The sequence below is a fragment of the Meleagris gallopavo genome, chromosome 10 (genome assembly GCF_000146605.3).
Source record: "Meleagris gallopavo isolate NT-WF06-2002-E0010 breed Aviagen turkey brand Nicholas breeding stock chromosome 10, Turkey_5.1, whole genome shotgun sequence".
In the NCBI taxonomy this organism is placed as follows: Eukaryota; Metazoa; Chordata; class Aves; order Galliformes; family Phasianidae; genus Meleagris; species Meleagris gallopavo.
Window position 1 is genome coordinate 5,926,846 of NC_015020.2, and position 24,131 is coordinate 5,950,976.

The 24,131-nt window shown below is 34.8% G+C and overlaps 1 protein-coding gene across 1 annotated transcript in view; it reads left to right on the plus strand.

Moving 5' to 3' along the window:
- The window catches only part of LOC104912368 (collagen alpha-1(XI) chain-like), an 81,595-nt gene extending 57,714 nt beyond the window's left edge, over positions 1-23,881 (plus strand). Inside the window, exons 2-19 of the mRNA XM_031554955.1 lie at positions 367-420; positions 911-1,018; positions 1,208-1,261; positions 1,557-1,610; positions 2,760-2,813; positions 8,395-8,448; positions 8,855-8,962; positions 9,045-9,098; positions 12,724-12,777; positions 13,663-13,770; positions 14,322-14,375; positions 14,465-14,500; positions 14,608-14,661; positions 15,431-15,680; positions 19,381-19,493; positions 20,271-20,339; positions 20,997-21,230; positions 22,938-23,881. Of these exons, the coding sequence (XP_031410815.1) occupies positions 367-420; positions 911-1,018; positions 1,208-1,261; positions 1,557-1,610; positions 2,760-2,813; positions 8,395-8,448; positions 8,855-8,962; positions 9,045-9,098; positions 12,724-12,777; positions 13,663-13,770; positions 14,322-14,375; positions 14,465-14,500; positions 14,608-14,661; positions 15,431-15,680; positions 19,381-19,493; positions 20,271-20,339; positions 20,997-21,230; positions 22,938-23,084 (1,659 nt within the window). The 3' untranslated portion in view covers positions 23,085-23,881. The remainder of the gene's footprint in view (positions 1-366; positions 421-910; positions 1,019-1,207; positions 1,262-1,556; positions 1,611-2,759; positions 2,814-8,394; positions 8,449-8,854; positions 8,963-9,044; positions 9,099-12,723; positions 12,778-13,662; positions 13,771-14,321; positions 14,376-14,464; positions 14,501-14,607; positions 14,662-15,430; positions 15,681-19,380; positions 19,494-20,270; positions 20,340-20,996; positions 21,231-22,937) is intronic.
- Positions 23,882-24,131: the final 250 nt, after the last annotated feature.

Here is a 24,131-nt window from a genome sequence, read left to right on the forward strand (position 1 = left end):
AAAAAAAAGCATGTATATATACACACACATGCATACTTCTTTGACTTTTCTGTGCCAAGAAAGGAAAAAGACAAACAGGAAATTTGCAATATATGGGATAATAAAGGGGAATATCTTCCAAAGCCCAAAGGGAAAGTTAGCCTCCCTGTCTCACCAGAAGCTTATTTTGAAAGACTGTTTCTAAAATTTCAGATTCCAGTTCTGCAAAAACACGTGTCCCAATTGCCTTTAGGTAGAGTCAATAAGAGACAACTCCTGTAAGCTGTTATCATGAATAAGCATGCAAAAAAAATATGTAATAACAGAAGCAAATTCATACAAATACTCTACCTAATGACTCATCAATTTATCCTCACACATGTATAGGGTGAACCCGGAGAAGCTGGTAACCCTGGACCTCCTGGAGAATCTGGAACATCTGTGAGTCTTTTGGTTTTGTCTTATTAACCTGTATCACAGTAAACAAAAACATAAGGTAGTGCTTACTTTAAGAAACATTTAATGATATTACTTGTGTTTTTGTGTTTAAATTTTCAGTGCAGACCTTTCTTACACTATTGAAATGCAATTTGTTTCCTTATAACTATAGCCACATCTTATAGTAAGATGTGACAAAATTGTGAAGACTTCCTTAAAAGAGTACTGGCTTTGATGCGCATATTTTTTCTCTATGAAAGCAATTCATTGATGCAAAATAGGTTCAGACTCACATCTGGTTGCAGATGTTTGCACTCAGACCTGAGATTCAGAGGTTTTCCAATCTGAGGCTGAGGGCCTAATATCCCATTCACATACCAACATTTAATGAGGAATAACATTGCCCAGATCTGAAAAACAGTTTTGCCACTGTAATCTTTCTTTAGCCATTCAATTCGCAGACAATATTTTTTTGTTCATGTGTTTCCTACAGGGTCCAAAAGGTGAAAGGGGAGAAAAAGGTGAGGCTGGTCCACCTGGAGCAGCCGGACCACCAGGTGCTAAAGGACCTCCAGGTGATGATGGGCCTAAGGGTAACCCAGTAAGTAAGCTTAATAATTTTAACACAAAGCATAGTGGAACATTACTGAATTACTACATTACTGAATTACTACAGATTAAATTCTACATTGGAACTAAATTTATTATATTCTTAACAAAATATTTCTGATGACTGTTACTTGCTTCTCTGTGCATGACATCTTCCTTGTTTTTTTCCTGATTTACCTAGGGTCCGGTTGGTTTTCCTGGAGATCCTGGTCCCCCTGGAGAGCCCGGTCCATCTGTAAGTATATTCGAGAAGCAGTTTTAGGTCCTGGACTTGGTCTGCATTCGCTTGCAGTTACCACCATCTCTTCTTGGTTTGAAAAGGAGGTCTTTCCTGTCAGATTTATTGCTTTGGCTATTCATATATTTCTTAAATCCTAAAAAAAACTAGAAATCTTTAAAAAGTTTTGAAAATGAGTGTCTGTAGGAAAATTCTCTGCAGAAAACTAGTGTTCTTATATTCATCTTTGAAACTACATTACTGAATTTATCTGAATTTCTACCTTTTGTTTATTTTCACATGATTTCTGTAGGGTCAAGATGGTGTTGGTGGAGAGAAGGGTGAAGATGGTGATCCTGGTCAACCTGTGAGTAGTTTCTGTCATTTTCTTTTGGCTACATGTTTTCACCTGTGCTGAGAAAGTACTTTTTGCTGAATCAGTGTTTTCTATGAATTCATACTCTAACAAATGTTTTCTAAACAGATTCTTTTTGCATTGTACTGAAAAGTCTCTTTATTTCCTTGTAGAATTAGAATTACCTATATAATAGATACAACCAAAAGAAGGAGAAATAAACAGCTTGTTTTAATGCTGAGATGCATTAAAATGAGAGCAGCTCTTATAAAAAAGTGTAAAAAAGTAATGCTAAAGCCAAGTAATCTTCGTTAGCTCACTTTATGAAGTGAATCTTAATCTTGGAATTTCCACTGTATTTCATGTGAAGTCTAAGAGTTACGGAAGCAATGTTAATCAATACTCTTAACCTTCTGGAGATTCCTGTTGCTGTTGAGGCATTGTGAATTTAATTTTTTACTGCAAAAAGCTAGGGCTTCCTTTTTGGAAACTCTCTTTACAGCTCTGGAATTTCTGAGTATCAGGAAAATATTTTATACAGTACAATGTGAAAGAAAAATGCTAGTAATTCAACATATGGTTAGAAATAAGTTATAAACCAGAGTTTAAATTGAAAAGTTCAGGATGAGCATCTGTATATCTAGCTTCACAGTAAGTACTTTTAGAGTGTTGTGCTCATGAAGAAAAACTTATCAAACTGTTCAGTAGACCTGAAATATTTCAAAGAGTATCACAGCATACCTATGTGGGGGGGCCAAATGGCTGTCAGTGTGGAATATTTTCAATAGAAAGCGACTTATTGGGCAGCTAACTTACAGAAGCTAGTAAAAAAATACAGGAAAAGTAACAATTTCCGCACCTGAGAAAGCAAGAAATGTTCTTAATCGAGTTAGTCAGTAGACTGTATATTACTTTTGTGCAGACACTTCCAGAGATGAAATGTTTTGTTTTAAATGAGAAAAAAAGAGTAGTTGCATTTTGTACAAAATCTGCTAAAAACTGCAAAAGACGACTCTAAGAAAGGACTTGCTGATTAAGCAAGTATCACTTCTGTATGATAATTACTTTCTGTCCATTGAAAGAGATATTGTAGATGTTTGCTGCATTTAAGAAAATGATTTTATATATTGTTACCACTGAGCCTATTGCTTTCCATTGCAGGGTCCACCAGGTCCTTCAGGAGAAGCTGGCCCACCTGGTCCACCTGGAAAGAGAGTAAGTCATTTCTCATTGCCTCTTGTACATCTCTCTTTCAAAGATATTATGTTTTAGAGTATTTCAGCTATTTGTTTTCCATCTTGTGACACTTCATACAGTAAGTTTAAAGTTTCTTTTAATAATGTGAGAAATAAAAAATACAAACAGCAGAGAAAACTCTTTAACATGAGTCTTGTAAAGGATTTTCAGTTAAAAATAGATCTGTTAAAATATATAGCATGTCCTGGAATACAAATCAAGAGGAATATAAGCGTATGTTTGGTGTAGTCGTCTGTATACAGCTTGAGATCAAAAAGTCAGCTGCAGACCTGGAGATTTTAGAGTTAAGGGTACAGTTACCAATGAAGTACTGACAATGGACAAATCTTGTGTTCACTAGTTTGGAATTAGCATCTGCAGGCAGCCTGAACATGGAAAATAGTGGAAGAGTCCACACTTAGCCCACTCAAGAGATTAGCACATCTGGCCGATCTGGTTATTTTTTCTCATTTATTTCAGTAGAGTTAAAGCCAGTCCTCTTACAGTAACTCCTTCAAAAGAGCTTAGAAGAATTTCTATGATCAGCCTCAAGAAAAAAAAAATATATAGGGATGAATATATTCCTTATCGGTAGTTGTGATTTCTCTTCTCTCTCAAGTGAATTCAGTATGTGATAGGGTAAAAAAAAATTAGAATTTTTGCTAGCCTGCTAATCAGAGTGAGTGACAATGAGAGTAATAACACATCATCCATAGGTACATGACTGCTGGCAGGGATAAGAAAGGAAGTGACTGCTTTTGTGTCTTGAAATAATTTAAATGCAACTTAGTGAAAATCTTTCTCATCCCTTTGACTTATAACATTAACAGTGAGACATTTCTGTAGCTTATGAAGATATTTCATTATTTCTAAAATTTTTGAAGCTTTACAGGTTTACAAATATAGATAATCAAAACCAGTAGATAATATACTTACAGAATTGTAGTAGGTAGATGCACCAACCTTTAGGTCTGTTTCAGAGAGTGATTGGATACTGTTTTTACACTTTAAAATAAAAGATGGGAGCATCATTGAATTTATGCTGAGAGCTATTTAACAAAATGTGTTAGATTGCTCAGTGTAATGGGCTTGAGTGAACTGACATGCCTCATTAGTTTGATCTATTTTACACAATAATCTATTTGCTCTACAAACTTGCAAAACATTTATAATCCTATAAAAATATTATGGTAGCAGTAACAACCTTATCACTAGAACTGCTAATATTCACTCAATCCATATTTCAATTAGTATGTTTGTTCTACATCAGATTAGAATTTCCTATTTTATTATATGAAAAGGCAGTAGCTCATTCCTAGTAAATAGTATATATTACTATCTGTAGCTAGATAAAATTAAAAATTCAAATATAATGTCACACATTTTAATACAACTCCAGTTTATGAATAGTGTGAAGAAAAAACTATTGTCATAAAATATCTAATTCCTGAATACTGAAGCAAATAGTTTGTAGAGTCAGATTCTATATGACCTGAGTACCTGAATGATTCAGTCTTGTAGGAAGTCTGTACTGTATTGAAGTTCTACTAGAAAAATACAACAAAGGTTTTCAGGCTTGTTACTTTGCTGGCAAAAAGAATGGAAAAAAATGTGCTTTGTTAGCCTTCATCAGTTGCATGATAAGACCAGTTTCAACAAAAAGCCCCAGGAAGTGTCATTTCATCGACATGCACCCTTTCAGTAGTAAGACTGCTATTATTGAAGGTGCAGTTCTGGAAATATTACTGCAAAGCAACATTCCACCTATTTTTTTTTGTTTGTTTTCTTGTCATTTTGTCTCTAAAATGACAAGCTGACAGAGATCAGGATTCAAACTTATAAGTGTGGCTCTTCGAATGCCTCAACTGTATGATCTCCTTATTTATTGCCATTCATTTTCATTCCCATCTTCCCGTGTATTTTGGAACATATTTGAAGTCAGTTTCACTGGCCAATCTTTGAAAATTACGCTTATTACCGGTTTTCATCTAACATTACAGGTTCCAAAGAGGTTCCCCTAGCTTTCTCTTGGAAGTAACTTCTAGCACAAGATGTGAACTTAAAAGTTTTCCCAATGTATCTATGAAACTCTCAGCTATATAGTTACAGTGACCTTCAGCTATCAAGTGAAGGCCAAGAAGAAACTATTTCTTCCTAGTTATTAATGTGAATAAGCAAATGACTGTTCTACTGTGATGCTCTAAAGGCTTTGACACAACAGCAGGAGCTTTGCTCCAAAACTGTGCAAGGGTCTAATGGACAAGCAGCGTGATGAATTCTTTTAATGAAATTTTGGAGCTACATGTCAGAGAGCATGTTCCATCATGTTTACCTCTGAAGAGATAAAATTCCCTAGCGTGCTGCTGAGCACTCAGGTTAGGTCTTAATCAAAAGAAAAGTTTAAAGTCTATGGCTGACACAAAAATGGATCATTAGAGCATCCACAAATGTGTACTGTAATGAATACATTGCTTTTTTCAGACCTATCAATGGCTCCTCCTAAAAAATATTTCTATCACTGCTTTTTAGAAAGTTCTATTACCATAAATGCTTTCAGTTTTATAAGGGACAGACCAGTGTATCTTCAGAACAAAGTTCCATATTCAGATGAAAAACTAGTTCAAGTATATATATATAAATTCCAAAAACATAATCTAGAAACCCTATAACAGTCATTGATAAAGTCCATTAGTGATTACAGATATTACTGAATTTTAACTAACTCATAATATTTTAAAGTTTATGACTTCTGAAATGATCACTGCATATACCAAATAAAATATAAAAAAACTTACTGAGAAGGCTGTATACATCGAAATAGCTATGGTGCAAATAAACATAGCCCTTCAGTGTGTTAGGCCATTCAGCTGTGTTTTCTGTTGCTTGCATTAGAGTCAATTAGATGTCTAGATCACATACATCTAAGGGTCTAGATATTATGCTAAAAATGTTAGAACTTAAACAGATCTCAGATACATTTTTGTTCTAAACTGGAGCATATAGTGCCTGCTTTCAATATGAGAACAGGTTTCAATTCTCCACAGCATAGCCAACTTCTAGAATTTGAAAAGCAGCGTTTTATTGGTTAATGCCTTTTGTATACAATGTTGAATGATTTGGGGAAAAAAAAAAAATATATTACTATGAAGATTTTTTTCCATTTTGGTTATAATATTCCATGGTTTACTGTATTGGAAATCATGGTTTTAGTCAGATGGCCAGTAGCTATAAGAACAGATTAAAGTATTTTAATGAAAATCTTAACTATGGAAGAACAAACAAAATTTACCAACAGGTTCATGTAAGAAAAATTGAGGACGTATTTCTTTCTGCATGAGTTCTTTCGTCTTTTCTACATCCAAATTGTAGTGTAACAATCTTAACAGTCACCATGGCAGCTAGGATGGTGAGCCATGCATTATTGTAAATTATTGATATTGAGATCTTTTGTCAGTTAAAATTTATTAGACACTCCAAAAGTTCAAGTGGAGGAAGGCAAGTTAAATAGCAATTAGCAGTCTTTCAGTGTAGAAGCAACATCTGTGCCATGCCAGCCATTACACCCTGTTAGAAGGCACAGTTCATTGGGCTGCTTTACTCATAGTGCAGCACTGGCACTGTTTGATAATGAATGTACTCTCTTTGTTTTAGCAATCTTGATTCACTGTATTTTTAATTTAGTGATCACAGTGTTTTTAGACCTGCTACTTCAAATGCAGCTGCATTTGTGGATTATTAAGAGATCATATTTCTCAAATACAAACTACCACACAAACATATTTAGTTTCTTAACTAAGGTAGATTGTAACTGACACACCAAATTGAATGAAAGGAGAGCAGTAAAGAGCATGAGCACATAAATTAATCCGTATAAAAAACAACATCCTGTTTCTAAAACATTCCTGAGTGTATTTACGTAGCTGCTAATAATTTTTCTTCGTATCTGCAAATTGTGATCCACTCAAACAGTTACAAGCTATGCAAAGAAGTATATGCATCAGAGATCATTATTGGTACAGTATTTATGCAAATTGTTCTTCCTGTCAAAAAGAATCAGCAAGTGGTTCACAGTGTTCAGGTCTTTTTAACTTCTCTGTATTCCAAAGAGGTAAAACTAAGTCTCCTTTAATACTTGCAGTTTTTATAAGTACCAAGGAGAACAATCTGTTGAGAGCTACATCAAATGACCAGGGTCCACTGTGGGTAATTCGGTTCATTTTGCATTACCTTTGATGGAAAACCTGAACTACCTCTGTTGGCCAAAAGGTTAATACAATACTGCAGATGTTCAATTCCACCACAGAAAAAGCTTAGTGTTAGAATCAAATGAATTATTTTAAAGTACTTTTATGTAAATACTTACAAAATGAATGTAAATTTTCCAGAATTAAATTAAATCTGGTGGAATTGTGTTCAAGGTATGTGTTCAGTAACAGTGGACTATTAAATATATCAGGCTGTAAAAAGTATGGACTAAATTCAGCTGTCATATAAAAAAATTGCTGTAAAATCAAACTGAGATTTTAGTTTACAAAAGATACCTGTAAAATTAAGAATGTCTTAGTGATTTATTCTAGTGTATTTTTTTCACCTATTGTTATAAAGTAAAAAGAAGTCAATGACAATTACTGGCTTTTTTTTAATTGCTATTCCTTAGGACATTTTTTTCTGTATTACAAACTGTTGAATTACTGAATAGATGACTTTTAGGTTGTTAGTTTATAGATTCAGAAAATCACCTTATATTTGATAACTTTCCTTTTGCTTTAAGCTGCTCATTAGTTGGCAAGAAGTAGCTTTCCCAGTATACTGAAACCATAAGAAATGAAAGATGGGTGATGTCAGCAACAGGTAGCCAGAGTGATGCTGGACTATTGCAACTCCTGTCTTATGGCCTTCATCTGAACCTTATTCCATTTCTATATCATCCTTCAGTACCATGTTCTCCCTTCTTAGTTAAACAGAGCTTTTGTAGAGCAATAGCAGGAAACCTACTACCGAGAGTTCTTTGTAGTTAGCATCTTTATTTCATCCTAATGGCCATTAGTCACCTGATTATTTTTTTTCTCTTTCATATTTATTGGATAATATTGAGGCATATACCTATTTTTAATTAAAAGGCCAATCTCTCACTTAGAGAATAAAGAATGTGCCATTCTTGGCATTATGAAATGACAGATCTTTGGAATCAGTGAATAGAAATACTGCAATAAAAAGGGAGTCTAAAACTGTTACTGTAAATGTAAATAAGTATTTTACTTTTATATTGTTTTGATTTTTTCCAAAAGATATCTTTGTTTTTAACTTTATCCTGTCAGAGGTGTTAAGTAATGCATGTTCTTTTAGATGCTATAAGATCCCCAAAAATTTTATGAAGGAAAAAAGAGCTGATATGACAGAAGAGAATTTTCATTCTATGAATAAAATGTAAAGAAATAAATGTAATTTTTTAAAGTAGTTATTACTTATTAATGCTTATAATGACAATTTCAGATTTTTTTTTCACTATGGAAATATTTTAGAGAACTGAGATTATGAGCTTGGTGTTCCTCTTTCACAGGGACCTCCTGGAGCAACTGGAGCTGAAGGCAGACAAGGTGAAAAAGGTGCAAAGGTAATATATGCAATTATATTTTAAGAGACATGAAAAAATAAACTATTTGTAAATTAAAAGTGAGTTGCTTATTAGTCACAGAGTGTGTGAAACTTATCAAAACAGGTAAGGCAACAAGTAAACGGTAAAATCCAAATTAAGACCCAAAATTAATAGCAGTACATAACAGAGTACATAGCGGACTGTCACTAGTGCAGGCCCAATTTAACTCACCCCTGTGAAAAATGAGGATAAGCATGCTTTGCTGGCACCCCATGGCTTGTATGAAGCTGTCATTGTTTCATTCATTAAAATATTCTGGAACACTGTTTTGAAATAACTTTTGAAAAACAAAGAAACTTTCACTTTGCAGCTACCATGCCAGGTTTAGCCAACTATTCTTTTTTGACCTCTTATTTCTTTCTAGGGTGAACCTGGTGCAGAAGGAGCTCCTGGAAAGACAGGTCCAGTTGGTCCTCAGGGACCAGCAGGAAAACCTGGCCCTGAGGGTCTCCGGGGCATTCCTGGCCCTGTGGTGAGTAAACTGAGCATAAAATATTTTAAATGTTGCATTTGTTGTATATTCTCCAGTAAAGCTAATTTTATATTTTCTCTAGGGAGAACAAGGTCTACCTGGAGCACCAGGTCAGGATGGCCCTCCTGGGCCTCTGGTGAGTACGCTTCTCTTCAGTGCCAAAACAGAAAAAACACCCTTTAAAACACACCATTAACATGTCTGTGCATATTATAGAAAAACGAATGTTCAGTTCCTAGCACAAACTTGCTATTTTTCTACCCTGTCGGAAATTGATACCTATGACTTGCTTCATTCTACTGCGTTACTTTAGTAGGCAACTGTGTTGAATGCAGCTGATTTATACCAGCTGAAAAGAATAAGGTAGTGTAAAACTTCTGTCCCCACATCAGCAAATCTTAACACATTAAATCCTTTTGTTTCCTTTCCAGTGGTAATTTTTTGCATGCACTGATTTTAGTGACTGCCTGGGGTAAAATGTTAGATCATACCTATACTTTAGAGAAAAAATAAATAAGTTAGAAGTAAACCCAAAAAGATACTTCTACATTACTAAAAAACATGTTCGTTTTGTAAAAATGAACAACGGTGACCTGTCCATTGTTCACTGTGGCAGACCCAGGAAATATAATACATGAGTGAAGTGTTTAAAAGGATCTGAGTGAAACAAGCTCCCAGTTTCTAGGGCATCGGATAGAGCTGGATATCATGTTTCTGTGGAGCACAAAATAGCAGTGTCACAATATCAACTTTGGTTGCCAACAATGCAAGCTGAATGGCATTATATAATTCATTGGCCATTCTCCTTTTCTTCATGCTTTCAAGTTATATTAATGCTCTTTACATTAACATTATTTTATAATATTGCAGTAGGCATTGAGTGGTGCAACCATGAAACTGATAAAATATTTATCCTTGCTAATACATAAGCAAATAGGAATACAAATTAAACAGGAAGACATCAGATAAAATAGATACCAGAGCAACATTGGTTGCTCCTAGGAGTATAATAATGAAACTGTAATTTTAGCCATACTGTTGGATAAAACCAAATTCACCTTCCATAAGGATGTTTTTTATCATTTCAGCTAGAATTGAGTCTATATCATTTCTGATTGATAAATTTGACAGCAACCTGTTAGTACTAAAGCATGTATTGAGGTACTCTTAGTGCTCTGGTAGTACTGTAAGGCAAGTTACAGTAAATACACAGCTTTGTAAATTAGCTTTACCCTTACCCTAATTGCTGTAGAACTGGGACAAAATACATTCCTGTTAGCTTGATGCAAAGCAGTCAAATTTTGCTACGTGTTTCTAATGCGATTAGAGCAAATAAATTTTCTTAGGTAACATAACATACTACCAAATTATATCATTATTTCTATCTACACTTGCTATGTTAGTAAACTTTTCTATAAAGCTAAAAAAATCAACATTGTGGGCACAAAATGTTGATGTTCATATTCAATATGTTGTGCAGAAATTAATATCCAAACTATATGGCCAGCATGTTAATTAAAGAGTGAAAAACTGAAAAGACTGCCCTGTGCTAAATCCATAATAAATACTCTCTCTAAAGAGTTTATGCTTTCAATAAAGGAATAGCTTAAGTAATTCGCCTGACTTACAAATGAATGGCATGAAGCACATAAATAATGGGACTGAAATCTCCTTGGTTACAATTCTTCGCTGAAATAAAATAATAATAATAATGATAATAATAATAATTATAATGTACTGAATTCTTCAGTAATAAACATCCATTTCTCATATATCAGTCACCAGAAGCTCCAAATGCATCAAGATTTCTCTTCTAACATTTGAGAGCTTAGCTATTCAATTCAAATCTGAAGCTGAGTGTATGAATGATTAAAATACTCCCAAATGCCCAGGCTTTCTTTCAGCTCAACAAGAATTTCTTTAGATGCATTACTGTAACTTAGAATTCATCTTGGATTTTAAAAAAGTACAATTTCTATCTATATGTTGTTGAGGTTAGGTCTCCATCTTTCCCTTCCCTCCCTCCCACTAATTTTACTAACAGGAGAACAGTATGAGAGCAGATTTGAAGTAGAACGTAACACACTGCAGGTGAGAATGTCTGATTCTGTATTCCAGAAGCTTTAAAATTTCAACTTTTATTCATGAATTATGTATTTGCTTAGGCTTTTGCATCTAATGATATTCTCAAGTAGAGATGCAAAGAATACACACTGAATAATATTTTGTACATTGAGTGTTATGGCACTTCTTGAAACTGTGCCAGGTTGAAAAGGTCACTTATTACTGCTGTTTGTATCATAACTACTGCAAGCAAGAGACTAATACCAATGAGTTACCAACTTACTTCAGCAGCTCTGCTCCTAATGCATCTACATGTTAGTGTGAGATTAATAGCCTTTGAGAAATGAATGCCTTTTTTGTGCTTGCATATACAAAGCCTGAATTTTTCACTTCATTTTGTACAAATTATAGAAAACTAGCAATGCTATTCATACAAACCTCAGAAGATTCCTCAAATCCCCCAAAATTTCTCTAAAATTTTAAATCAGGATTGAAATAAAATTAAAACTAACTTGGAGAAGAAAAAATAAACACAAGGAGATTTTATCAAGCTTCATATATACTATTTATGAAAAGTTCGTATAAATATACTTATAAAAAGTATAAGAAGATATCACTTTGAAATATCTGTAAGGTAGTAGTATTTTCCTAATACAACAGATGAGGAACAGAGGCCCAGAGAGAGTACAGTAGATTCTAAAGGAGTTCAGAATAGCCCACACAAATACTGCAAAACCTGAGTATATAGGCCACTCTAAAAGTAATGCCATATATTTATTTCCAAGAATACTACAACAGATACAAAGAGAGTAAGAACACTATGGATAAATTCTCAGCTACAAAACACTGTTTTTTTCATTTTATCTCTGATATTGTAGGCCACTGTAATAAAATGGGAGGCATTACTTTTGGAGCTGCCTTTTTTTTTTTTCTTTGTGAATGTTACCACATTTACCAAAGATTGGTGAACCGTAGGTTTTACATACCATTGGAGCTATCATACCTTGATGATGTTAAGCTTGCAATGTCGAGTAGAAAGAACTTGAATATTCAGAAAATTTAACTGCACAGTTCAGTGTTGCAGAAATTTCAGGTTGTAAATCAAAGAAATTGTAATCCCAAGACAACATCTTGAAGTACAGAACCAAAGCATGAGGTAGTTCTTCAACAAAGCAATATTGAGGAGCTGTTACTATCGGCAATCTCATTTACTGAGGTGTAGTAACCTGGAAGAAAAAAATTAAGGGATTGTTTCCATTCTCTTATGAAATAAAGGGCTGCAGAAGTACATACTACTGTTTTACAACTGGATAGGTACAGAAATTATGGTGGAAATACTAATAAAGCATATAATGTAACCACAATCAAAATTAATGAACAAAAAATCAACTGAAAATTTCTTTGACATAATTTCCTGGATGCTTGCAGTACTTTTTATGAATTTAGTAGATCTTTTCCTTCTTCATAAATTTCTAATAATTACAGCCTTTATAGATTTCTAAAGTAATTTAAATACTACAATAACATCATTACAGCATTCTAAAGATGTGTACCAATGTTATCTTGGGTTCTGAATCACAACCATCATCCACTGAATGACCCTGTATACTTATACTACCTTTAAAATATTTCAGGAAAACTTGATTTGTATAGTATGTTAAAACTTACTTTTACATTACTTCTTTTGATTTATTTAGGGTCCACCTGGCTTGCCTGGTCTGAAAGGAGATCCAGGTTCCAAAGGAGAGAAGGTATATGAGAACGTCTTTATACCTTTTTTGTGCCTTTGTAATTTTGGCCTGGTACATAAGTCTGTATGAAAACAGAGAAATACACTTACTTTTTTTTTTTAAATTCAGAAAGCAAGACACCCTAAATAATCCATCAGTCAGCTTTCCATAGCCTTAATGATAATGATGAAGCTTTAAGTAACATCTGACACCCCCGAGATAAGTAGAAAGAAAAGGATTACTCTTTGCAGTAATTTATTGATCTTATGACTCTTTCCTGCAATGAAAGCCCCAAGGACACTGATGTAAAGAGAACCTTTGCTTTTACAATAAGCAGGAATAAAAAGTATTGGTTTCATTATATAACAACAAGGTATAAATATTTAACAGTTATAATACCTTCTTCTGAAATAATGGATTGAGAGATTGGGAATACCATTTTCTAATACAGTCCCAACCCTGTACTGATTGCTTGGATATCAGGGAAGAAATGTATAGAGAGAAATATGAATGTATCTTGTGAATTACAATTTTTGCTTATATATGTGGATCAGCTGTTTATATAGCTGTAATAAGAATAGCACATCTGTTTCCACAAGTAATATTCTTATTAGCATATAAGTGTGGAAGTTAGTATGAAATCTGTACCCACTTTTATTGTTATTTTTGCATTTATTTCAGAAAGGACTGTGTTGCATTTAAATCTTTCACTGAATTATACACAGCTTGATAGTAATCTCCAAATCCAAAGGCCAACTATTGAAAGTGAATATACCTACAAAATAGTATTTCAAATGAATTGATGATAAACAACTGATGACATTTGAAAGCTCTAATTTGCATTTACAAAGCACATCAGCTTTATAAATATCAAGTTTTTACTCTACTTTCTTCTATCTTGTTTAGGGACATCCTGGTTTGATTGGCTTGATTGGACCTCCAGGAGAACAAGGTGAAAAGGGTGATAGGGGTCTTCCTGGCCCACAGGGGTCTCCTGGAGCCAAAGGTGATGCAGTAAGTAAAACATTCTTTTGCTTCGATTCAAGTTTCATGTATGTCTTCCTTGCAGGAGACACATGAAGTTACTATAAACATTTATACCCAGCTAGAATCTCCAGCTAGAGTTTAAAGCTTTCATAGGCATTGTATAAACACAAGGTAAAACCAGGACACAGGCTGTTGATGACAGACAGACACATATGAAGGAAATAGTAGACCTGTTAGGTATCAGATAACTAACAGAACCAGTCTTGTTATGTACTACCCAAAGCAGATTCTCTTTTCCTGGTTATTAAGCTATGTTTTAAAGCTCTCTGTAAAATATGAAGCTTTAACATTTATCTAAAGGAGAACAGTGTCGTAACTATACATGCTGAAGCATGAGAGACAGTAAAACTGTCAGATTGTAGTTTAAATTGAAAAACTGTTTTGGACCCCAGCAAATGACCTAAAGGGAAACTAATTAGAGCTGGACACTTAGTAGGACTACCTTTCTCAATAGATCTACATTTCTTAACTCAGACCAATACAAAAAATACTTTAATTCTGTCCTTATTCTTTCTTAGGGAATTTCTGGTCCTGCTGGTCCACTCGGACCCCCTGGTCCTCCTGGTTTACCTGTAAGTAATTTCATCCAGTTCTCCTGTTCAAAACACTCCTGTGTTTTGTGGATTATATTCCAACTATATGCTTATATTCTTGTCCATAGGGTCCCCAAGGTCCAAAAGGTTCCAAAGGATCCAGTGTGAGTAATTCTCCATATTTTCTGGTTTTGTGCTTCATTTCTGTGTGTCCATTATTTTTTAATATTAAGTAGTATGGTCAACAACACATTACTTCATTGCTTTACAGGGTCCTGCTGGTCAAAAGGGTGACAGTGGTTTACCTGGCCCACCTGGTCCTCCAGTAAGTAGGAATTCTTTTTTGATATGCAAGCATATTCTGCTGTTATAATGACCTTGTTTTGGTGCAAATAGAAAATGGCACTTGTGAACTTACACAGAAGGAAAATAGTAATGATTATTTGAAAACTAATTTGTCAGGAAACACCAATCTACCAGGGGAAGAAATACATTGTTTGCTCTGAAAAAATCCGTTAGATATTTTAAAAAAGAACAAATTTCCAATGATTATTTACACAGATTGTAAATCTTTGCACAGAAAATGCAATGACTTTCGTTTCCCAATGTTAATTCTTTTCTGTTTCTACTATTTCTTTCTCATAGCATTATAATCTAAAGTGAAAACAGTGAAAATCTGAATATGTCAAATTTTGAAATAAAATACTGGTTTATAAACCCTAAGTGTAATTTTAAAGTTATATCATTGGAAACACCCACAGAGGCTATGCCTCTGCTTCAGGAAATTGCAGGAGATATAAAGGGACTCAGAAATAAGTTCTATACACTTATGTGAGGGTAACATACTTTTCCCCAGACAGCAATGTTTAGGGAAGAATTTAGAGCAAAACAATGTTTAACCTTCTAGAATCCGTTTTTTTTGTTTGTTTGTTTGTTTGTTTGTGTGTGTGCCCAAGGAAATCAGAAGGAAATAAGTTAAATTGATAGATTGAAAAAAGCCTATCCAAAGCATCTCCAAGCAATGTTTTGTTGTCTTCCTCTCCATATTTATGCAGCTGGATAATCAACAGAAAAGATAATATTTTTCCATTCAGGGTCCTCCAGGTGAAGTAATTCAGCCACTGCCAATCCAGTCACCCAAAAAGACTAGAAGATCTCCAGATTACATGGTATCTGATGCTGGCGATAATATTCTGGATTATTCTGATGGCATGGAGGAGATCTTTGGTTCACTGAATTCACTGAAGCAAGACATTGAGCATATGAAATATCCAATGGGCACTCAGAACAACCCAGCCCGAACTTGCAAAGACTTGCAGCTCTGCCACCCAGACTTCCCAGATGGTATGTTAATACTGCATGACAAAGGCAGACAAGGCTGAAGTGATGATCTGATAAGAAACTTGGGTAGTATCATTTATTATTGGTAGATAGTTAACCTAGTGGCTAAATAAAAAATGTCCTTAAATCAATTTTTGCAGGTATAAAAGTGTTCTGTTTATAAAGCCTGAGTGTAGAGATAGTCTGTTGGTAAAAGCCATAGTTTTTTAAATAAGATCTAGTTTTAGAAATAAAACTTTCAAGTTGCTAAAAACAGTGCTTCTTTAGTAATGTGGGCTTAGTGTTTCCAGAACTATCCAAACAGGAAAGAGATGAAAGATTGAAGCTATTTAGAACAATGGAAGTAAAATCACAAACGTCAGCGTGCTGGGATAGTTTAGAGCTTTTAAATGAAATGAAAATTATTTAGTAACCATATACTTCAGCTTAGTATAATACAAGAAGTAGCACTGGTATTATATGCAATTTATTAATGAATAGGTCTCTCAAAAATTGCTTTTCTTTTATCCTTAGAAACAGTAATTTGGCCTACTGAATGACCACTGTTTGTTCTGTATCATTCAGCAAATAGATATGCAAGTTTCTCTGATACCATTTAATGCTACTAAGCACTAGCTTCGTAAAGTGCAGAGTAGCATGAATTAGTTGCCGTACTCTGAATGACTATTTTAATCATTTAATTATTTAATTATTCCATTGCTTTCTTTCTTTCAAACTGATTTTAATCCTGTGGGAAAGTTTAAGTGAAAGCCAACCTTTGCACAGTTTTTAGGTTTCATACTTCTTTTCTATTGCAATAGGTACTTTTTTTCCCAGTTCAAAGCAATATTTTTCTTATTTAAGTGGAAGAAAAAATAGATTTTGACAGTTTAATAATACTCTATTGCTATCAGTCTAGATAGATAAAAGCAGATGGTTGCCATAAGGAATAGTTTAGCTGAGTATGTGCTATATGAAAAGTACATATTTTACAATTCAGTACCTCCATAATAATGAATGTTTTTTATAGACCACATTTGTCTTCTTCATTTAGTAGTATTTGCTTATTGTTTGGAGCTTTTTTCATATCAAAGTAACTTTATTCCAGTAAAAATAAAAGTAAACACATTCATTAAAATGCAAAATTCTGCAGAGGCAAGACTTTCAGTTAGGAAAGACTGTTTTCAGTAAACACAGCCCAAATCAACAGAATGTTAAAATATCATAAATGCTTTGAACTTGCAAAGTGTGCCCTATATTAAAATACAGAATCAGTGAAAGGATTTGCTGTGCTTCATCTAAACCTCCACTTTTTGCCTGAAACTGGATTAGAACACTAGTGTAAGAAAGTAATTTGCTGTCCTGCTGTGAAATTTGCTAGAGATAAGTACTCTTATCACAGAAATCATCATTATAATTACAACAGCAGATTGTTAAAAGATCTGATTTTTGGTGGACCCTGGATAGACTGCAGCTCTCTTTCATCCCCAGTTTTCATTCACTCCAGCATTGTAGGGTCTGAATTCTCAGCCCTGCCAATCTGTTGTGGTGTAATGTTATTAAGCAGCCAAGCACTATACAGCCACTTGCTCACTCTCCAGCTTCAATATGACTAGTTTGAAGAGAATCAGAAGGGCAAAAGTTAGAAAACTTGCAGCTTGAAATGAATATGTTTAATGTGAGAAAGGAAACCAAAGGATAAAAAACAACAAGCAGTGCATAAAGAAATTGTTCACTAACAGTCAACCAACGTCCAACCAGTAGCAGCAGATCTCCTGCCATTCCTCCCAGTTTCATGAGTGTGACAACATAGGGTATGGAATACCCCTTTGGTTTGCTTAGGTCAGCTGTGCACTCCCAGCCTCCTCACTGGCAGGCTGCTTGAGAAACAGAAAATGACTCTCTGTAAACAGTGCTCATTAACAACTAAAATACCGGTGTGTTACAGCACTATCTTCATTGTTAATCCAAAACATAGCACTATATGAGCTGCCAAGAAGAAAATTACCTCAATCTCAGTCAAAGCAAAACACAACCTGGTAGGACTGCTGAAACTATGGGAAGCCTTGTGCAAGTTTTCAGCTCTTTTTCCTGCTATTTGACTTCAATATGCATTATTTAATGTGTTTTCATCACCTGTAACAGTCCAAAGTTTCATTTGTGTTCACCCTTACAACCCAGTAGTAAAAAACAGTTTTGCCTGAGAACTCCATTTCTCTGACTGGAAGCTTTAGGTACTTGACAGCTACAGTCAGGCCTTTTCTACACAGATATGCAAATCACTCCAAATATCTATCTATGCCCTAGGCCACAGTTCATTTCTGCCTAAAGCTGCCTCTGCACTGAGAGTTCTATTACCACAAGTATAAATTATCCTTCAGATGAAATAGTGGAATAGCTAAATTGTTGAGACCTGTAATGTATGTTTCATACATTATGACCGTCCTCCTCCGTTCTGAAGTCACTGCAGTTCCTCCTAGCCCTTAGCAGTATTCTACAATAGTCATTGTTTTAAATCAAATTAAATGAAAACAAAAGGATTTACATAAAAATAGACTTTGATCTCAGTGTTATTTTTTATAAACAACAAAAGCAACAAGGCAATGTACATATATATAAATGTATGTATGTATGTAAATACATATAAAGTTTCTCTGTAGTGGTGCTCAATGACAAGACAAGAGGCAATGGGCACAAACCAAAAAGCAAGAGGTTCATAGAATCATAAAGGTTGGAAAAGACTTCTAAGATGATCTAGTCCAACCATTCACCTACCACCATTATTGCCCACAAAACCATGTCCCTAACTACTACATGTACCCTTTCCTTAAAAACCTCCAGAGACAGTGACTAACTCCACCACTTCCCTGGACAGCTTGTTCCAATACTTCACCACTCCCTCTGTGAATAAATTCTTTCTAATATCCAACCTGAACCTCACCTGGTGCAACTTCAGGCATTCCCTATTGTCCTGTCACTAGTTAGCTGGGAGAAGAGGCCAGCCATCGCCTCAATACAGCCTCCTCTCAGGTGGTTATAGAGAAAAATAAAGTCTCCCCTGAGCCGCCTCTTCTTCAGACTAAACAATCTTGGTTCCCTCAGCTGCTCCTCATAAGACTGTGCTCCAGACCCCTCACCAGCTTCACTGCCCTTCTCTGGATACCTTCCAGGGCATCAGTGTCTTTGTTGTAATGAGGGGCCCAATACTGAATACAGTCTCAAAGGTGCAACTTCACCAGTGCCAAATGCAGGGGAACAATCAATCACCTTCCTGGTCCTGCTGGCAACACTATTTTGATAGAAGCCAGGATGTTATTGGCCTTCTTAGCCAGCTGGGCACACTGCTGGCTTATGTTCAGCCGAGAAGCTGAGGTTCCATCAGAGCATCAGGAAGCATTTCTTTACTGTGAGATTGACTGGGCAACAGAGTAAGTTGCTCAGTGAGATTGCAAAGCATCCCTACTTAGAGATATTCAAAAGCTTTCTGTGGATGGACCTAGACAATGTGCTTTATGTGTCTCTTAGCAGTGGTGTTGGATCAGATAATCCCAGAAGTCCCTTCCAATTTCAACTATTCTGTGATGTTTTTGAAAAGAAAGGGCTGTTTTCTCATTATGAAGATAAAATGACTTCACTACAAATTCTGGAGCACTATTAGGTAGTAAAAAATCTGGGTCTTCCAAATACCATTTACATTTTCAAAGGCTTTTCTCATTTGTTTTAGGGGAATATTGGATTGATCCTAACCAGGGTTGTTCTGGAGACTCCTTCAAAGTGTACTGCAATTTCACAGCAGGTGGGGAAACTTGCATCTACCCAGATAAGAAATCTGAAGGAGTAAGTACCAATCTGTGTTTTCACTTGGCTGTTGACAGATAACACTATACTACTGCAATGTTGAAATAAACAGGATAATTACACTGTCACATTTTTCATATATGTATCTTTCTGATTAAATTTACATAATCTGAATAAAGCAGTAAAACGATGCACAGAATTAACACACAGCATTTTTACTTTTGCTTAGATAGTGCTTTTATGCACATCCTTGTAAAACTTTCACTGCATTCTGGAATGCAACATAGCTATGCAGCAGGTTTAAATGCATGATCTAGAGTTTGACATCTAAAGTTATACTCTTATTAAGTTTCTCATGTGGGTTCATTTGGATCTAGGCAAAGTAGATATAAAACAAAGTATTAATTGGTATAAACAGCCTCTAAGGGGCATGTAGTGTAGAGGATGGCTTTCAAAAGTTTTTCTAAAAGAAGTAGACATATCAACATCAAAACCAATGAAAACTCTTAATTTAGATACTCCTCACAGTAGCAATTTATACCAGTGATTTACACTGGCCATCTGATAAGAATCATGTATGCATTAAACAGAATTATCTCTCTTTATAAGCTATCACCTTGGATTCCATTTAAAGTAATGAATCTGAAGGCAATCTATACAGAAAAACATTCTATTTTAGAGCTTTTAAAGATGCTGAAAACACAGAAAGAAGAGCCATTTTTTACTATGTTATGTGAAATTTGTTCCAGGCAATTTAAAACCTTATCTGTTAACCCATCTTCTAAATACTTATATCTCCACTGTTCTACCACACAGGTTAGAATTTCATCATGGCCAAAGGAGAATCCAGGATCTTGGTTTAGTGAATTTAAGCGTGGCAAACTTGTAAGTGGTTATTGCAACACAGAATTATTCACAAATGAAGTACATGTTATGAGCGATCGACAGATTCCAAGGAGTCTTAAAATATAGAGATAATAACAAACTTAAAACTTTTCATACGTGGTCCTTTTGTCCTAAATATAAGAGCAGCTCCTCTCAAGTCTTAACAACAGCCTGCTCTGTACTGTACTGTAAATGCACAACAATCCCAACAAAAAGCCGCAAAACTGATGGTGAGCATCTGGCTTCTGGCAGACCACAAGTCAGCACTTAACTGTAGTAAAGCAGCTGAAGTACAGATTTCCTCCTCCAGTCTAGATAACTGTAAACCTACTAAGTATGGAAAAATGAGGGTGCAAGCTGATATAACTTTTTAATTAACTACAAACAGATTCCCAAAGAGATTCTGCTGTTTTACTTGATATGGTAAGGGTAAATCCCTGTCCTTCCCATTAGAAAAAAAAAGTATACTTCCTAAATATATTGTTACAATGTGAAAAACTACTTACAGAGTTATAGCTTTATTGAACTTTAAAATCTCTTAAAAAGGGATGTGATGGCTTATTTTTTTATTAAGGACAGTTATGTGGTTCTTCTATCAACAGTAATTTTGTTCTGCATTTTAACATAAATGTTCATGTGGCTTCTTATGTTTTTTAGCTTTCATATTTGGATGTTGAAGGCAATTCCATTAATATGGTTCAAATGACATTCCTTAAACTACTGAGTGCCTCTGCCAGACAAAATTTCACATACAACTGCCATCAGTCTGTAGCTTGGCACGATTCCTCATCTGACAGCTATGACAAAGCACTAAGGTTCTTAGGATCAAATGATGAAGAGATGTCTTATGACAACAATCCTTACATCAAAGCCCTTCACGATGGCTGTGCGGTAAGTAGAGATTCAGAACTTTCTTTACAAAACCTACCTGTCAATTAAAGTAGAAATCAAACAATTATTTTTTTTTTTTTTGCACAGATTTCTCCTGAGAAAAGCTTTCTAAAGACTTAACTTTTAATAGACTGCCCTTTAGTAGTTTTTAACTAGAATACACCAGCCCTTTATTCATTTTTTTATATGTACAAAAAATAATAAATATTACCACAAGCCAAGCAACAGAAATAGAACAAACCTAGTATGGATATGGGCTGTCAGCAGCAATGTGCATCTAGGCTGTTTTCTTGTAGGAGCACTGTGTAAAAGAACAGAAGCAAACAAGCATAATTAGAGGAAGCAGCCCAGGAACAGAATATATTTATAGTCATAATATATCAGAAATATAGTAAAAACATGTATGAACTAAGTCAGAACCAACACATAGTGAATTAATTGCATAGTTAGGTAACATTTATGTCCTTTCTCTTATATATATATATATATATTTCTTTATCAAAGCCAGATGAAATTCAGGGATTGCACCTTTTACCTTCTGCTCTTAGTTCAACTAAAATCCCAAGAGCTGTCCAAACATTCATCAGCTCTCTGACCACCTCTCCAATGCAGTCTGCTCTCTTCAGAAGCAGAATAGTTTGAAAACAAGAACGTTACAGGAGAACGTGACAGTTAAAGCTTCATTAATTATTTTGTAGTTTGATATGAAAGCATTCTGAAGTGAGTTTCTTAGAAATCAGTCATAGAAAATGAGACCTGGAAGTGGTAGGATACATCTTTGTCTCTGAGATAAAGAAACAACTTAGATAAAGGCAGAGTCTCCTCCTCTCAGTAACAAAATTCTAATATACAACTGTTCCATGTCAGTCTTTTTCTATGTCCTGTATCTTTATTTTGCTGTCATTACCTGCAGTGAAAGAGAGTAAGGCTCCAGAGACAACATAAGCAGTTTAGGGCGTAACTTCCACCACTAAGCTGAGAATATTCAGATCTTCTAGCTTGGATGTGCTCATCTGGGCATAGTTGAAAGTGGAATGATAGACCATCTGAATGAAGTACAATTTTTGTAGTTTAACCCAGCAAGCAGCTAAACAGCCTTTTGCCTTTATCCTAAAACCAAAACACAGCACGATATTAGAAACTATGAGGAAAAACCATTGCAGCTGAAATTGAGACAACAATCCTGGTAACTTAAAATAATGAGACGGCAGAAAGCCTTTGTTAGGAATTAAGAGTGTGCTTTTGAACATCTCTAATGCATCAGTCCTGACAGACTGCTATTTCCTTCCATGTCCAAAAAGCTTATGTAATGTCTTGTAAGACAGTTAGAGTCTTTCTTCTTAGAAGCAGGTGTTTCTTCTGTCTCTCAGAACTAATTAGCGATTTCTTCACAAGGAAAACTTCCTAACTACTACAAGAATGTCATCATAAATTACTATAGGTGTGAATTCTTTAAGGAACGTTAAATGTCTTACATATTGTTTTTTCATTTCTAGGCTTATTTTAGTAAGTCAAAAAGCCATGGGCAGATCTCTTTCTAAAATTGGAAATGTTCCATATCACATTTTTAAAATAAATTTAGAATTTGTAGCATCAGATGCATGAAAGGCAATCAATTATAAATTCCAAACCAGAGGTAGCCTATGAAGATCTACAGTATATTACTTACTCGTTTGATATGTTTGTTTTTGCTTCTTTTTTTAACAGTCAAGAAAGGGCTACGCAAAGACAGTGATTGAAATCAACACACCTAAAATAGACCAAGTGCCTATAGTCGATGTGATGATCAATGACTTTGGCGATCAGAACCAAAAGTTTGGATTTGAGGTTGGTCCTGTCTGCTTCCTTGGTTAAACTTAAGAAAAAGATCAGATCAACAAAAACGTGGCACTTTGGTGCTACCAGCCCACTTCATGCCACATGCAAGTTTTGAATAAGAATGGCATAGAAAATATGTCTTGCTGTGTACCTATGTCTCATCTAGAAAGTAACTGTTGCCCTTGTAGGGCCAGAATCACATGACTTAAACTAATTTTGCAAGGATGCTGTGGCACAGACAGACAACATAGGGCTCACTTTGTCAACGCCCCACCTTACCTTTGGATACCTTTGGTGCTGTTTAAAAAAAGAGAAAAAAAGAACAAATGACATGGTGCTCCTTTGATTACAAAGAGGTGTTTTGAAAGTGTTTAATAAATTGTAATTATTCTATGTACAGTACTATACTGTTATTTCTCTGTCCATTTGCAAAACTTGCATGTGCCTCTAAATTGTATCTGGCTCTTATTTTATAATTACAAAACTACATTGTCAATACTGTTTATGTATTCTGAAAAAATAAAGCTGTAATTGCCAGTGAAGCCATTTCAATTTCTAATTAATAATAAAATCCCTTTGTATATATTGTTGTTGAAGAGCTTTGTTATTTGAAGTCGCCAAAAAACCTTAAGGTGGCAAAACTGGAAGATCTCGAGCAGCACACTCAAATACCCTTTTCTGCTGATATTATTATGTGATGATGAATTTCAATACTGAAAGCACCTTCAAAGGTGTTGTGTTCCATGGTGCTATACCTCAGACTTTTTATTTTCTTTTCTAATTTCAGAATTTCATACGAAATCTGTATATACCTAAAATAAATAAATTTATATTTTTGGGCAGGGAGAATATGTAAAAAAAAAAACCAAAACAAAAAACAAAAAAACCCAAACTTCTGTTAAAAATCTGTGTGAATTAAATTAGTAAATCAGTCATATAGCTTTCCCTTTTCCCCCCCCCCCAAATGTATCTCATGTGAATTTGTTTCTGTTGTGCTTACCTGGTATGCATAAATATTAAAACTGGATTACTGGATTCTAAACATTTATTTATGGATTTTTGCAATGTTTATTTAGAATTTTA